We start from the raw sequence: 16,865 nt of genomic DNA, 5'->3' as shown, positions 1-16,865 counted from the left end.
AGCAAGGATTTTTGCCTCTCCATTTTCTGTTTCTCTCTTCTTCTCTTCTCCTCTCTTCTCTCTTCCTCTCTCTGCTTCTCCTTTCTTTCTCTTATTTCTGCCCAGAAAACATGGTGTCAGAGCAAGTTCTGTGGGCCTGAAGACAGATCAAACCTTGCTTTTCCTTCCTCCTTGCTGTTTTTTCTAGATCGATCAAAGGAAAAATCATACTAAACTGATCTGAGAGGAGTTTCTATCTTTTTTTTTTTTCTTTCTTGGCGGTCTGCCAAGACAGAGCTGCCTGCTCGTGGTGGCAGAATGCTGTGAAGTTTTTCTGTGGTGTTTAACACCTGTATGGATCGTGTGGTCCTTCCTGTACCCAGATGGGTGATGTTTATTGATCGAGAATGATTGGTGACGACTGCAACAGCAGAGGTAAGTCCGGTTTGGTGACTGTGGCCATTGTGTGACCTTTTTTGAATAAATGATTGTGATTGAAGGGCTGTTTTAACTTTCCTTTAGACTGTATCAATTTGGCGGATAACCTAGCACTGTGACTGTGTTTCTAGTTTCCTTTCCTGGCTCCCTAGTGGTGTTGGGTGGCTGTCAGACGTGTGAATTCTCCTTCTGGTAAAGTTTTTTTCAGTGCTGTCCTATACCAGAACCTATATTTGTGTGTTTGAGACATCTGGATTGTAGTTGGAATTTTTTTTAGTTGATATTCCATGTCCTCTGAGGATACAGCTACCTCGGGTATATCTTCCAGCCATAGTGAACTAGGTGGGAGTGTCGACATGACCTTCCCTATGGCTGTTGTTCCTTTAGATGGCCTCAATTATTTGGAGTGGTCGAGAGGGATTAAGCTTTACATTACAGCAAGGGGAAAAATAGGGTATATCAATGGGAGAAATAAGGAACCAAGAACTTGGAGTGCTGAACACGACAAATGGAATCAATAAAATAGTATGGTGATGTCGTGGTTACTTGTATCTATGCTCTCACAAGTAAGGAGAAATTTTATGTGGGCTGAGACTTCTGTTGAAATTTGGGAACAAGAAAAAACAACCTATTCAGAACAGAGACACTATGCGAAAATTTATCAACAGCAAGCTGCATCTACCACATATAAGCAAGGGGAAAGAAAGTCCATCCATATATTACTTGGACTTGACTTCAATTTGGAAGGAGCTGGATCACTACCAGAATATGAATTGGAAATGTGAAAGTGAGGCCAAACCGCCAAAGCCTACTAGACTCTTGTCTCCCAACAGAGGGTGTTTGCATTTCTATTGGGGCCAAACCCTATGTATAGATCTATTAGGGTTCAAATCCTTGGAAGCAAAGACCTCCCTTCAGTCCAAGATGTTTATGCTTTAGTGCAGTCAGAAGAAAGTAGAAGAAATGTGATGAATGCTTCTGAGGGGGAGCCAGCTGCTTTGATAGCTAGGGGTGGTACTAATGTGAATGGCGATAATTTTTTCAAGAAAGGTGGTTCCCAGAAAAGAGTGGAGGAGTTGAGCAAAAAATCAACTGATCAAAACAAGAAGACAAACCAGCAAAGCCAAAAGAAGTACAATTCAGCAAATGTGGCAACTCAAGAGACTTCTTCCCACACTGTATCTCAGGATCGCCCTACCATTTCTAATCCGAACCATGGTAACATGGAACTGTGTGGTAGGACACTTCGTCAGATGGACTTTGGTCCTACACCATCTACTTCATTTGCATCTACATCAAGTAACTGGGCTATTGCCTTCCATGGGTCATCTCACACATCTGAGTCTCCTTTGATCATTAACTTTGGAGCCTCAAACCACATGATGGCTAAGTCTAACTTGTTCCAGGCATATAACCTCCTCTCTGGGAGAGACAAGGTGAGACTAGCCGATGGGTCTTTCTCTACCATTGCTGGTCAAGGAATCATCTCCCTTCCATTTGGCCTCACTCTCTCTACTGTGTTGCATGTTCCTAAATTTCCTATCAATTTACTTTCCATTAGCAGCATTACTCATTCCTTAAACTGCTCAGTAACCGTTTTCCCTTATTGTGTTTTTTACGATTTGACCTCCGGGGGGACGATTGGCAGAGGAAACATGGTGGATGGTCTCAGTAGGCGATCAAGTCTACAATCAGCCTTGAATCCTAATGGATTTCAGATTAGAAAAGGTAGAAGAAAAGTAAGGAAAAGAAGAAAAGAGAGGAGAAGAACAGGAGAACACAAAGATTTGAAAGGAGGGGCAGATTCTGAAATTGATCTGCCACTACCACTCTCTTAGTATTTATAGGTTATGTTCAGTACAAAGAGGAAAGGACAGATCTGCCCTTAATACTTACATGACAAATAAAGCAAATAACAAACTGAAATAAATAACAACTGAAATAACAAGCTGACCACCAACTAACACTAACATGACTGAAATAAATAATTACACATACTGTCCTACGAACACAGTAGGGACCACAGCTGTGGGGCCCACATCAATGTTATCTACACTCCCCCTTAAGTTGGGAATAGATATTTATCATTCCCAACTTGGATAGGTATGGCTCTAACTTCTTCCTTGGTACAACCTTGGTTAGGATATCTGCAAGCTGCATGTTGGATGCGATATACGAGAGACACACTTCCTGTGATGAGACCCTCTCTCGGACAAAATGTCGATCAACTTCGATATGCTTAGTTCTGTCATGCTACACCGGATTGTGAGCTATATTAATAGCCGCCTGATTATCATAATACAGCATCAAGGACTTCTCATAATCAATACCCAATTCTTCAAGTAGTGATCTCAGCCATAGGATTTCAGCCACTCCATTAGCCATTGACCTGTATTCAGCTTCGGCACTAGAGCGGGAAACAACACTTTGTTTCTTACTCCTCCAAGAGACAAGGTTACCTCCCACAAGGGCACAATATCCAGAGGTAAGCCTCTTGTCATCAGCACTCCCAACCCAATCAACATCTGTATAAACCTCCACCTTCATGTGATTATCGTTCTTGAACAATATTCCCCTACCCGGGCATCTCTTCAAGTATGCTAATATTCTCTCTGCCGCAAAAAGATGAGTAGTTCTAAGGGAATGCATGTACTGGCTGACAACACTAATTGCATAACTGATATCTGACCGAGTGAGGCAGAGATATAGGAGCTTTCCCACCAACCATTGGAACATAACTTTGTCTTCAATGGGTGTATCAGCAAGCTTGACACCTAACTTTCCAGCTTCCGCCAACAGATCTACAACATATTTTCTCTAAGAGATAAAGATCCCTTGTTTAGACCTACCAACCTCAATACCCAAAAAGTACCGTAGTGCACCAAGATCTTTCACCTCAAACTCTTGATGAAGGAGCTGTTTGAGGGACTCAATCTCACTACTATTATTTCCTGTCACTACAATATCATCCACATATACAGCAAGCAGGGTCAAAGAGGAGTAAACCTTTTAATGAACAGTGTATGATCTGACTAGGCCTGTACATAACCGAATTTTCCAAGGGCTAGTCTAAATCAATCAAGCCAAGCTCTAGGTGACTACTTTAATCCATACAATACCTTATTCAGTCGGCAAACCTTCTTACCTGTCACTGTATCATAGAATCCAGGAGGCAACTGCATGTAGACCTCTTCTTGTAAGTCTCCATTCAGAAAAGCATTTTTAACATCCATCTGAAACAAGAGCCAAGAATAACTTGTTGCAAGGGATAATAGAACTCGGATGGTGGTCATCTTGGCTACCGGGGCAAAGGTCTCCAAGTAGTTTATACCATAAGTCTGGGTGAACCCCTTTGCAACCAGCCGGTCTTTGTACCTTTCAATGGAGCCATCAGCATTATGCTTCATAGTAAATACCCATCTACATCCAACTAGCTTCTTTCCTTTGGGTAGGTCAACTAGCTCCCAAGTGTTATTTTTCAACAGGGCATCCATTTCAACTTGCATTGCATCTTTCCACTCTGGAACTGATAAGGTTTCTTGCACTGCTCTGAAAATAGGGACATTGGCAATGGAAGTGAGATAGGACCTGTAAGAAAGAGATAGGCAATCATAGGATAGAAACTAAGAAATGCAGTGAGTTGTAGATGTGGTGCAATGACGTTTCCCTTTACGGACGGCAATAGGGAGGTCAAGGTCATCCGCAGGAGGGGAAGTGGCAATACCGGAAGGTGTCTCAGTGGACCCTGGGACTATAATACCTAGATCTGGAGCCGTAGAAGGAACTAGAGCTGGCCTGGACTGCCGATGACCGGGATCAACCTACATGCATCGCCTGTGATAGACTTTCAACTCCTGATCCCTCTGACCACCCTCACCATTACAACCTTCATCACCCAATGGAATAGGTAAAGGAACAACCTCAGATGTGTTAACCCCACTCTCACTGCGCTCCCCCTAAGGGAAAAGACCCAAATCCCCACTCTCACTACTCTCCCCCTAAGGAGAAACCCAAGGATAATAGGGTGTCTCCTCAAAGAAGGTGACATCCATGGAGATAAACTTCCTCCTGGAAACAGGATCATAGCAGCAATAACCCTTTTGAGTTTGTTCATAACCGAGGAAAATGCATTTAGAGGCATTAGAGTCAAACTTGGAATGATGAGGCCCGAGAAGCTGAACGAAACAGGTACAACCAAAGGTTTTAAGAGGAACAGTAAACAACTCCTCGTCTAGGTATAGAAGTGTAAAAGGGAGTTTCATATCAAGGACCCGGGAAGGAACCCGATTAACGAGATATACTGTCGTGAGGATAGCATCACCCCATAAGCGAATAAGTACATTGGAGGTAAACATAATGCTTCTAACCACCTCCAAGGTGTGCCTATTCTTCCTTTCGGCAACCCCATTCTGTTGTGGTGTATGAGGACAAGTGCTCTGGTGAATAACCCCATGATTAAGGAGGTAAGAAGTTAATGGCTTAGCAAAGTATTCATTTGCATTATCGGATCTGAGAACTTTGATTTTGGCCCCAAACTGGGTTAGAATCATCTGATGAAAGTTTTGGGTCAGAGCGGGAACCTCATCTCAAGAACACATTAGATAGACCCAAGAAAAATGGGTATAGTCATCAACAAACAACAGAAAATATTTGTACCCACCCATACAAGGGATGTGATATGGCCCCCAAACATCAGTATGCACAATATCAAAAGAATTATTACTCCTTTTATTACTCAAAGAATAAGATGTTCTACAATGTTTGGCAAACTCACAACTCTCACATCTCAACTTCGACATCTCAACAGACTCAAATAAAGCAGGAAACAGACTCTTCAAAGACCGGAATGATAAATGACCTAATCGATTATGCCAAAGCATAACCGAACTCACAAACAGAGAAACAAAGGACTTCTTATCCACTGGCTCTTCCCAACGAGAACTCTCTACAAGCAGATAGATCCCATTCGTCTCACGGCCAATCCCAATCACCTTCCTCGTCTCCAAGTCCTGAAAAACACATCGGTCAGGGAAAAAGGTTACTGAACAGTTCATATGTTTGGTAATACTACTGACTGAAAGCAAGTTAGTATCAAGCTTAGGAACATGCAAGACAGAAGATAAAGATATGGTATCAGATAACTTGATGTCACCCTTACCAGAAATGGGAACAAGAGAGCCATCAGCAATGGATACTTTATCTCTACCAGAGGATAAGTGATATGTAGTGAACAAGGATGCCAAGCTAGTCATGTGGTCGGATGCACCTGAATCTATTACCCAACAGTGTTCAGTATTACCTGGAGCTGAAACATGGTAGGCTGAGGCTCGAGTACCTGAATGTGCAAATGCAGATGTGGCAGGGGTTGATGGTGACTGAGATGGCTGAGCTAAACTCCCAACTTCCTTTTCCAACTGTATTAGGGCAGCCCGAACCGCGGGTAAGGCCTCTAGGGGTGTGCCTTTTGTGCCTGACAAGGATGTTGAATCAGTATTCACAGCCACATGAGCATTACCCTTCTTATTTCTCAGTTTTGCTAGGACCAAATGAGGGTGCAGCTTCCAACAAGTATCTTTTGTATGCTTGGGTTTCTTGCAATGTTCACATACCAGATCCCGTTTGTCTTACTTCTTCTTGTCCCTTTCTATATCACCCCCTGACTTAGGTTTAACAACAGCCAGGGCTGGGGAAAAGGGATGAGGTTGCATCATAACTTTCCTCCTGGTCTCTTCACTATGCACCGGGGAGTATGCTTGAGAGAGGGTCGCACTATCTCTAGTCAATATCTGTTGCCTCCCAATGTCATAATCTGAATTCAGGCCAGCCAGAAATTCAAATACCCTATTCATCTCGACTTGCTTTCTATAAGTCTATGCATCTTTGGGACTTTCCCACTCAAGAGTCTCTAGATGATCAATTTCATGCCACAGGGATTTCAAGGTAGAGAAGTAGACAGAAACTAGTTTCTCTCCTTGTTTAAGACTATTCACTTAACACTTCAGTTCATAGGCTCTGGCAACGCTAAGGGATTGGGAATAAGTTTCTTTCATAACATCCCATATCTCCTTGGTTGTCTTTGCCCACAAGTAATTTCGGCTGATATGTTGCTGCATAAAGTTACACAGCCATGTCATAACCAAGTAATTCTCTTGAACCCACGTAGTATACATTGGATCCTCCTTGGAAGGTTCTTTCACATCTCCCAAGAGGTAACCTAGTTTTCCCCTTCCCCCAATAGCCATCATGGCTGATTGAGCACATTCCAAGTAGTTTGACCCGTTAAATCTCACAGTTGTAATCCGAAACCCAGTTTCAAATGCACTACCATAATTGTTGTTCCCAAAACTACCTTCTCCCTGATTTTTGAACTCCATTCTTGGTCAAGAATTAGTAGTTACGAACTATTAGGGTTACTACATCAGAAAACAGCACTTGAACAGTCGATCACAATCAGAAATTAATATGGAATCAATGCAGATCTGATCTAAAACCAATCTGTAATCACGGTATATGCATGAAACCAGTGTAAATCTGATCTGAAACCAATCGGCAATCACAGTACCAAGCAGTCCGTACAAGTTTTCACCCCCTAAAAGAGCTCGGAACCAAGAGACAGGTCTGAAACCAGCTTAGAGAGCAATCTGAGATGCTGGAACAAAATTAGGGTTTTAATCGTAGGTCTGAAATAAGTGCTCAGCCGCACTTTCCAAGGGGTTCACAGTTAGGTCTTGCCGTAGGGTTAATGTCAAACCCTAGAATAGATCACCTCTGAGAGAAAACCCTAAAAACAGTTTGGTCGCTCCATCTAGATAGGTCCAACCTATCTTGACTGATAGCAATCTCTAGAAAATAAATAAGACTTACCTAGAGAATTCTGTTCGCTACCTTGCAACGTTGCCTGAACCCTAGCCTTCTTTGATTCTTCCTGATTACCAACACTCTACAAGCCGTGCCAAGTCTTCAAACAATTGCTAAACTCTTCTGATAACCTCCAAGAATCAGCCAATGAACACTTCTTTATAAACTTCCAGCCCTAGATAGTTCTCATGTGGTCGGCTAGACTAGACTCACATGAGAAACCCTAGATAGGCTCTGATACCAAGTAGGCGATCAAGACTACAATCAGCCTTGAATCCTAATGGATTTCAAATTAGAAAAGGTAGAAGAAAAGTAAGGAAAAGAAGAAAAGAGAGGAGAACAGGAGAACACAAAAGTTTGAAAGGAGGAACAGATTCTGAAATTGATCTGCCGCCGCCACTCTCTTAGTATTTATAGGTTATGTTCAGTACATAGAGGAAAGGACAGATCTGCCCTTAATACTTACATGACAAATAAAGCAAATAACAAACTGAAATAACAAGCTGACCACCAACTAACACTAACATGACTGAAATAAATAATTGCACATACTGTCCTACGAACACAGTGGGGACCACAGCTGTGGGGCCCACACCAGTGTTCTCTACAGTCTGTACGTGTTGGAGAATGCAGCTGGCCTTGTTGCTTCAGAGTCTATGAGTCCTAGTAAGTGTTTGGCCTATTTATGGCATACTCGTCTTGGTCATTTGTCGTTTGTCTTTAAAAATTGTGTTCCCAGATTTATTTAAGCCTTTGTTAGTAAATGAGTTGCAGTGTCAAACGTGTCAATTGAGTAAATATTGTAGAAACTGTTTTCCATTGAGAAATAAAAGATATGATTTTCCCTTTCATATTATCTACTCTGATGTCGAGGGCCCTGTGGCACTACCTTCTGAGATGGGATATAAATATTTTGTCACATTGATTGATGACTATTCTCGATACACTTTGGTTTATCCAATGCGATCCAGAGATGAGGTACCAAAAATTCTACAAAATTTTTAAAGCATGGTATTTACCCAATTTCATACTGAGATCCACATTTTCCAATCTGATAACGCGAAGGAATATTTCCATAATGATCTTGCAGAATTCTTTGCATCTTGTGGTTCTCTTCATCACAACTCTTGTGCTAAAACACCTCAACAAAACGATGTTGCTGAAAGAAAGAATCGGCATCTTCAAGTTGCTTGTGGGCTATTATTGCATATGAATGTTCATAAACGTTTTTGGATGGAAGTTGCTATGTTTACTACATATATTATCAACCGTATGCCATCACGGATGTTAGGGTACAAGGCCCCACATCAGTTGTTGTTTCCCAAGGCTCCTTGGTTCCCCATTCCTATGTGTGTGTTTGGTTGTCGGGGCTTTGTCCATAACTTGCTTCCTACTCGTGGTAAACTTGATCCCCGTGCTATCCGATGTGTCTTCTTGGGCTATTCTACCTCTCAAAAGGGGTATCGCTACTTTGATCCGGTTTCTCGTAAATTTTACATTTTCATGGATGTCCTTTTTCGAGAACGTTCCTTTTTTTCCCGTTTCTCCTCAAGGGGAGAATAAGGTGGAGGAGAAACATGCTCAAGCACAAGTTCAGCTCCCTTCTCTTCCTAATCTTCCCCCCATTTCATGTCTTCTCCCGCCGTAATAAGTGCCAAAAATGTTCAACAATCGTGGAACAACCTGAAGCTATGCCACCAATACCATCAGACTTTCTAGAGGTAGATCCCCCTCACCCAGGTATTTTTGTTCCCATTGATATGTCTAGCCCTATTGATATTCATACTTCTGCTATAGATAATCTGGATGTTCCTATTGTTAAGAGAAAGGATGTTAGATATTGTACTATTAAGCATCCTATCTCTCATTTTGTCTCCTATGATCATGTTTCACCTTCCTTCCGTGCTTTTCTTACCTCCATTGACAATGTTTCTATCCCTAAGAATGTGGTAGAAGCCTTATCTATACCTGAATGGACAGATGCGATGAAGGAAGAAATTGATGCCTTACATAAAAATGGCACTTAGGAGTTGATAGATCTTCCTAAAAAAAAGAACTAGTGGGGTGTAAGTGGGTGTTCGCAATTAAACACAGAGTTGATGGTACAATGGAAAGGTACAAAGCTAAATTGGTAGCAAAAAGGTTTGCACAAGTGTACAGTGTGGACTATGCAGAGACTTTTGTGCCTACTGCCAAGGTGAATTCCATTAGAGTCCTATCTTTGGCAGCTAATTTTGAAAGGGACCTTCATCAACTTGACATAAAAAATGCTTTCTTGAATGGTGATTTAGAAGAAGTGTACACGACATAGCCCCCAGGCTTTTGTGCAAAAGGTATGCAAGTTGAAGAAATCTTTGTACGGGTTAAAGCAGTCACAACGGGCACAGTTTAGCAGGTTTCATTTAGTTGTTCAACAAATGAGGTTTACATAGTGTCAATCAGACCACACACTATTTGTGAAGAAAGGTGAAGGAAAAATTATAGCCCTACTTGTGTATGTCGATGACATAGTAGTTTCTGGTGACTGGAAAACAGAAATACAGAAATTGAAAGAGTTCTTAGACACAATTTGAGGTGAAAGACCTAGGTCCCTTGTGCTATTTCCAAAAAATTGAAGTTGCCCGCTCCAAAAGTGGGATATAAATTTCTCAAAGGAAATATGTTCTTGATCTATTGGAGGACACTGGGAAGTTAGGAACGAAGCCGATTGGTTCACCTATTAATCAAAACCAAAGGATAGGTGATAGTCAGGGAAAACCTATAAAAGATGTAAAGCAATTCCAAAGACCTGTTTGCAAGCTCTTATAATTGTCCATGACTAGACCCGACATTTCTTATGTTGTGAGTGTTTAATCAATTTATGCATAATCCCAAGACTACACATCTTAAGGCTGTTGAGAGGATTCTTAGATACCTAAAAAAGGTTCTAGGTGCTGGTTTATTGTTCCAGAAACATGGGCATTTAAAAGTTGAAGTGTACACAGATGCTAAATGGGCAAGGGCAGTAGATGACAGAAAGTCTACCAGTGGATATTGTACTTTTGTAGGAGGAAACTTGGTCACATGGATAAGCAAAATACAAAATGTGGTGGCTAGGTCCAATGCAGAAGTGGAGTATAGAGCTATGTCCCGTGGAGTTGCTGAGGTTATGTGGATAATGAACTTGTTAGGTGAACTGGGATTTACTGTTGATAGTCCCATGACATTTTATTGTGACAATAAGGCTGCTATCAAGATTGCAGTCAACCCAGTTCTCCATGATAGAACTAAGCATATTGAGGTTGACAAGCATTTCATCAGAGAGAAAATCATAAGTGGAGAAGTGTGTACTCCCTATGTTATCTCTGAAGAACTTGCAGATATCTTCACAAAGGGCCTTCATCATCTACGGCATAGGGGTATTGTGGTCCTTTTACCTTTTATTATATTTTAACTGTGTTGCCCTACTATATAAGTAAAAGTTGGCGCCACCAACAATGGTTTTTGCCTCTCCATTTTCTGTTTCTCTTCTCTTCTTCTCTTCTCTTCTCTCTCCTTTCTTCCTCTCTTTGCTTCTTCTCCTTTCTTTCTCTTATTTCTACCCAGAAAACAGTATATAAATTTTAATAATCAATTTTAGCATTTATTACCGTACATTCCTTAAGAAGAGAAAAGTTACTTAAGAATTAAACTACATATGTTTATGACAAGCAACTATAATATAGAAAAATGGTAGACTTATGACCATTACAAACTAATGACAAGGATTCAAATCCTCTCACTTATAGTTCTTATAGCTACTTTAAGGTGTGCTCAATGCGCATGATAAATTCAAATTTGAATTTGAATAATGCTTAAATGTAGCATTAAATAAATGAGTTATTAAGAGATAGGAAGTAATTGAGTTATTAGAGAGAGGTGGAAGTAATTATAGGGATTATAGGGAGTAATTATAGAAGTTATTAGAGAGAGAAAGGTAATAGCCTTGCCATAATAAAAAATCGGAATGTATCAGCCGATACATACATAGTATCAACCTATATAGGGTGTGTACCAGCCAATACATATCCGAAACGACCCAAAACGGGATTGTATCGGACCAATACAGATGAAAGGAAACAAAACCCTAGATTTCTTTGCGTTCCACATATTGGATTTCCACAAAACGATACGTATTGGCCAATATGGACCAATACGTTATGAAATTTTAAACCTTGCTACCAATACCCAAGGGTCTTGGATTTCATCTACTACTACCATCGAAGTTAAGTTTGATGACCCCTCTTCCTGGTGGAGACCAACAGCAATTAATGGTAGTCTTACTTGAACAACAACCTACCACTTCCCTCCAATTTTTTATGATGTAATCCATTGAAACATTTGAAAATGTTTCTAAGGATTTCAGACAATGTGCGACCCTAATCATTATTGTTTCAATAATGCCTTCCTTATTTCTCTCCTTCTTTGAGAATAATCTTGAATTCCTTTCTTCCCAAATTGTCCATATTGTTGTCGCTCTTGTACATCTCCACATGAGTCCCCCCCTCTTCTTTGGCCACACAAAGGTAGATGGAGCAAAGAGGCTTTGAACATCCACCAAAGGATTCCACCTACACCTAAACAAGGAGAAAAACCATTCCCAAATAAAAGTAGTAAAAGGACAAGAGATTAGTAAGCGGAAGCAACTCTCATCATTAGCCTCACACAAGATACACCAATGAGGGGACAAACATCACTTTAGCCGCTTTCTTTGAAGTAATCAAAAGTATTAATCCTTCCATGAACAACTTCCTAACTAAAAGCTCCAATCCTTAGAGGAATAGTCTTACCCATACCTCCTTAAGTGGAAAAGATGGCAAAGAGCATGTAGAGAATTGATACAAGGCTTCAAAAAAGGAAGCACAAGAAAAATAACCCAAGGGAGTACAAGTCCATATTCGACTATCAGACTTGGATGGGTCAAGGTAAACTTCTTCCAAGGTTTGAAGGAAAGTGAGTACATTTTGTAGTTTAGAATCTCTTATACCCCTTCGGAATACCAAATCCCATTTAAAGCCATTCTTTGAGGTGGGAAAAAAAAAGGGGGAATTTGGAAATGGGCTCATTTGTAAAAGAGGTGAGTGCAAAGAGTGAGGGAAAAAGTTCCTTCAAAGGAGAAGACCCCACCCATATGTGTACCCAAAACTTAATATGGTTACCACCGCAAAGATTGTATCACATTGATGGGCTTCTAAGGAGAAGATCAATTAGCCCTAGCCAAGGTTCTAGCATCCCATCCATTGTGCAAAAGCCCATGAATACTATCACTTTTGTCCAAACTTTGTCCCTGCCTTGAGGAATTCTCCACAATCACTTTCTTAATAGTGCTACATTCCTTCTCTATATGTTCCCTATCCCCAGCCCCCCAACATTTTTGCTTCTATTTACCACTTCCCAACTAATCCTATGTTCCTTCTTTCCTTCCCCTAGTTCTGACAAGAAATTTCTCATCATCTTCTCAAGCTTCCTACTCACCCCTATTGGGATCTTGAAGACAAGCAATAAATATGTAGATTGGATAAGGTCAACCTAATCAAAGTAATTCTACCACCCAAGGATAAGTACCCTTCCTTCCATCCAGCAAGGCTCTTGAAGAACCTTTCCAATACTAGCTTCCAAATCCTATCTTCTTTTGGGTTAGCTCCAAGGGGTAGGCCTAATACAACAGAGGCCACTGAGCAACATTACATCCTAAAATGGTGGCACAATCATCATTCTCCTTATCTTCCATATTGATCCCAGCTATGCATCTCTTTTCAAAATTTGGCTAGCATTAGGCTTTGCTTCTTGAATATATTTCAATTTACCTTTACTAGTGAGGAAAACTTCAACCAACTTGGCTCAGGTTAAATAATTCTCTCCATTCAACTTTATTGAAGTCATCTACACTGTCATAAAGTCATTCTGCAGTACTACTATGGGCTTACGACTGTTCGTTGATGCCATTGTCCTCAATGCAGTAAGGATTAATATCACAAAAATACCCCAAAAATCAAACAACAACGATCAGCCACCACATTGCACCTAAAAGCACAAATCAACAGATCCAATGACACTTGTAAACATGCTAATCATCACCAAATAAATCTTCATTCATATCTGAACAGAACCACCCACAATCATCCTCCTCTTCAAACTGCTGATTAGAGGAGTTTTAAAAACCAACCAAACCGACTTTGTTCAATTGAATCTGAGGCATTTAAGTGTAAGTCCACCTAAGTTCCTTTTTCAAGACCAATTACAGAAAGAGAGATAGAATGAGAGAATTCTGTTCATGGCGTCCAGCAACAAGGTTCTCTAACCAATCATGTGAATCAGCTCTGATACCATCTTAAAAATCAAATAAAAATAGAAAAATAAGGAGGGAAATATAGCAGAAATCAGACCAAGAAATCTTAGCCTGATAGAGAAAGAGTTGAGAGAGAAATATGAGAAGTAGGGCTGAAAGCAATAGAGATCGAGAGCTCAAATTGTCCCTAACTGCCACCCACTTTTATTAATATATTAATAACAAGAAAATTACATCTTTGCCCGTAACAAAGAGAGAAGAAGAAAATAATATAATGCGAATTGCCAGCTATGCCCCTGCCGACTTAAAATAGAAAATAGAATAAAAGAAACTTCAACAGCATTAATGGCAATGCCATTAACAAAAAGAGAAGAGTTTTTGCTATACACATAATAAAGCAGACCAGAGAAAAAAGAAATCACCTGTCTGTCACTGTCAAATGGAGGTCACAAAGGCATAGACATATAGGAAGTAGAAAAGAGGCCTCATGAGAAATACCATTATGAAGGTTACTAGTTGAAATCCTACTACCATAAACACATTACTCAACCATCATCTTCTTGGTAGTGTTTTTGCTGCACCTTTATGGCAATAATAGATATGTCATACCTGGCTTGATGAAGATTCTGACAGGAGGAACCATGAGAAACCCTTTAGTGCCCCAAACCTACTCTGTGGCTCTCAAAATCTAAATCTAAAATTACTCTTTTATGATAAGTTCAACCTTTTGCACTTGTTTACAGAAATATGTAAGATGTAGTGCATCTACATATAAAATTTGTATATCTTCTATACGAAAAAACCCTAAGGCAAGGAGTAAAGCAATGCATGGACAACTATAGCCCATGTATTTCACCATAAAAGGCTTCGACCCACAGTTTTTAAGGTGCCAAGACGAAGCTAGGCAATAGTGGAGAGTGCCTTGTCGCCTAGGCTACACCTAGCCTAGGCAGTGAGTTTTCTTTTTAAATAAAAAATATAAATCCTAGGTACATCCCTGGGTTTATAAGTAGTGATCTTTAACTAATAATTACCATAATTCTTATGAAACAAGTATAAACCCCATATCAAAATATAGAAAATCAACATATTTGTGAAAAGAAAAATAAGAAAGGAAATAAAATATACAAAACATAAGAGTTGAGCCCTTGTTTCGGTCCTAGGAAGAAGAAGTCCTATTGATTGTTCTTGTGTGTCAATTGGATCAAATCTTCAAGTTATTTCTTACTTATCAACTCAGGTTTTAAAGTCCTAAAGGATTTAAGATTATGTCACTGACTTGTGTGCCTATTGAACCCAAACAAAAAAGAAAATAACAAAAAGAAACTAGTATAAGAACAATAATATTAATACTATAAACCGACAATATGAAAACTAAAGTGTAACACATCTAAATCAACAGAAACTTAACCTAGATAACAAATTAACAATAGACAACTTTTTCTTTGATAAATACCCCAATTACAACAACAATGCAATACAAGACTTGACCAGATCTGCTCACCTTTATACCAATATATTTGTGAAAAAAACGATGGTAATAAAACTTATTTACAACCTTTACAGGATAAAGTGCCCAAAGCCAGCCAAAAAATTAATGCACGTTGCATGAATCATCTTATAAATCCAACCACTTGTAAAGAAGCATTGGAAGCATATGTGCATACTCCCTCGGTCTCACTAAAAAAAATCAAGTCAACAGAAACATATAACATGAAAATCAAAACCAATGACCTCTTAATTGCAAATCATGTCACCTGTAGTGTCTGCTCATAGGAAATATTATGAGCCCTTCCCTTATTTGAGTCAAATGCCTTTGATTCACGCCTCCTTCCAGCAAGTGAGTCACGTTTGCTGATATCACGCTCAAGAAGAATCTTTTGACCATGCAAGTGCTTTATCTCTCGTTCAGCATATGCTTTTTCACCCTGGTTTTGTATATTTTAGCAAGAGACAACAATGTAAAGAAATTTTCAAGATGCCAAAGAAGCAAACCAGTGCAGAAAGAGTGGTAAGAGTTAGGGCACCTCAAGTTTGGTTTTGTCTTGGATAGCATTCTTAAGCTTGAACTCAGTCTCTTTCAACTTTGTTTTTGTTTTCTCCAACTCTTTTCTCAAATTTTCTTTCTCCCTTGCCAATGAACAAGATGACAAGCCTGATATTTCTTTCTCAAGAATTTGAATTTGAGAAAGCAATTCACCTTTCTCCAAATCTTGTTGCTTGCAGTGCTCCTACAACAATATTAGAAATATCAAAACAGAATAAATATCCTTAAAAAGGATTAAGGACTGGTGACAACACAGAAGCTTACACTCAAAGCCTTTTCAGAATTTTGAAGATCCAATCTAAGTTCCTCTATTTGCTTATGGAGATCAAGCGCTTGATTGGACAAAATATACTGCATTTTGAACATGCAATGCAAATGGAAAGTTCTTAAAATAGTTGACAGTGAAAATGAGCACTAATAAGAAAATTGAATAATGTTCCACGAACACACCTTTTCATTCTCAAGTTCAACAATTTTCTTCCTCATGCAACTGTATATCTTCTCATGGTCACAGCTGATGGATTTTAGATACATGGAATTTTGGCACATCAATGACCTCAAATCCTGCATAGATCATATGACAGCATATAAACCAAAAAGAATATTGAGAGCAATTTTAAGAGAATAACAATAACTTTTTATAACATAAGACTATCAATTTGCGAATAGCAACACAGTGATAATTAAGAGTAACTGACCTGCAACTCTTTTGATGCAGCAGAAAAGCTTTTGAATAGATCATCTATCAGTAAAGAAATACTATCAAAAGTACTTTTCGATTTATGAACTTCAAGTAGTATTTCTTGGACTTCCATTGACATCCCATTTGAGGAGTTACCATAATCCTCCTAAAAGACATTAGCCAAACATAAACCCCTTGCCTTAGTACAAAAATGTTGTACCTAATTGAACAGAGTTCATCCTAAATAGTTATTACTTCTAAAAAGACTGCGTTTTAAATTTCAGAGGCCACTGCTATTAATTAATAAACAGGAACTACAAAAAATATGACATCACAAAAATGGAAAGCAAAGATAAGAAAGTTAAGGATACAAGCCTCAACTTTTCCTCCACACACTTCCTCACAAACCAAACTTGTCTGTCCACGTGTATTGACAAGCTCTTGATACAGCTATGGAAATGAAATAATATATATCAGTTTAACAACCAGAAATACGCAAAGAAATTAGGTGATTGTTATGATGTGATGAGAAACTAGGTGGTACAGAAACCAGG

General features: G+C 39.5%; 1 protein-coding gene across 8 annotated transcripts in view; it reads right to left on the bottom strand.

Annotated features, from left to right (window-relative positions):
* LOC148845189 (P-loop containing nucleoside triphosphate hydrolases superfamily protein) overlaps window positions 1-16,865 on the bottom strand; it is a 101,659-nt gene that overhangs the window by 53,902 nt on the left and 30,892 nt on the right. For 7 of the 8 annotated variants that reach the window (XR_016101782.1, XR_016101783.1, XM_088953135.1 and 4 more), the window contains exons 19-24: window positions 16,687-16,761; window positions 16,328-16,477; window positions 16,080-16,193; window positions 15,894-15,980; window positions 15,610-15,813; window positions 15,340-15,510 (exon numbers count right to left, since the gene is read on the bottom strand). Coding sequence is in view for 6 of the 8 variants with exons in the window: in XM_088953135.1 (XP_088809261.1) it covers window positions 15,340-15,510; window positions 15,610-15,813; window positions 15,894-15,980; window positions 16,080-16,193; window positions 16,328-16,477; window positions 16,687-16,761 (801 nt within the window). In the remaining 2 variants the exon portion in view is untranslated. The remainder of the gene's footprint in view (window positions 1-15,339; window positions 15,511-15,609; window positions 15,814-15,893; window positions 15,981-16,079; window positions 16,194-16,327; window positions 16,478-16,686; window positions 16,762-16,865) is intronic. The other variant, XM_088953138.1, reaches the window with a different exon arrangement.

Source organism: Nelumbo lutea, chromosome 7 (assembly GCF_056320005.1).
Source record: "Nelumbo lutea isolate HS-2025 chromosome 7, American lotus-T2T, whole genome shotgun sequence".
NCBI lineage: Eukaryota > Viridiplantae > Streptophyta > Magnoliopsida > Proteales > Nelumbonaceae > Nelumbo > Nelumbo lutea.
This window is presented reverse-complemented; position numbering and strand designations above follow the sequence as displayed.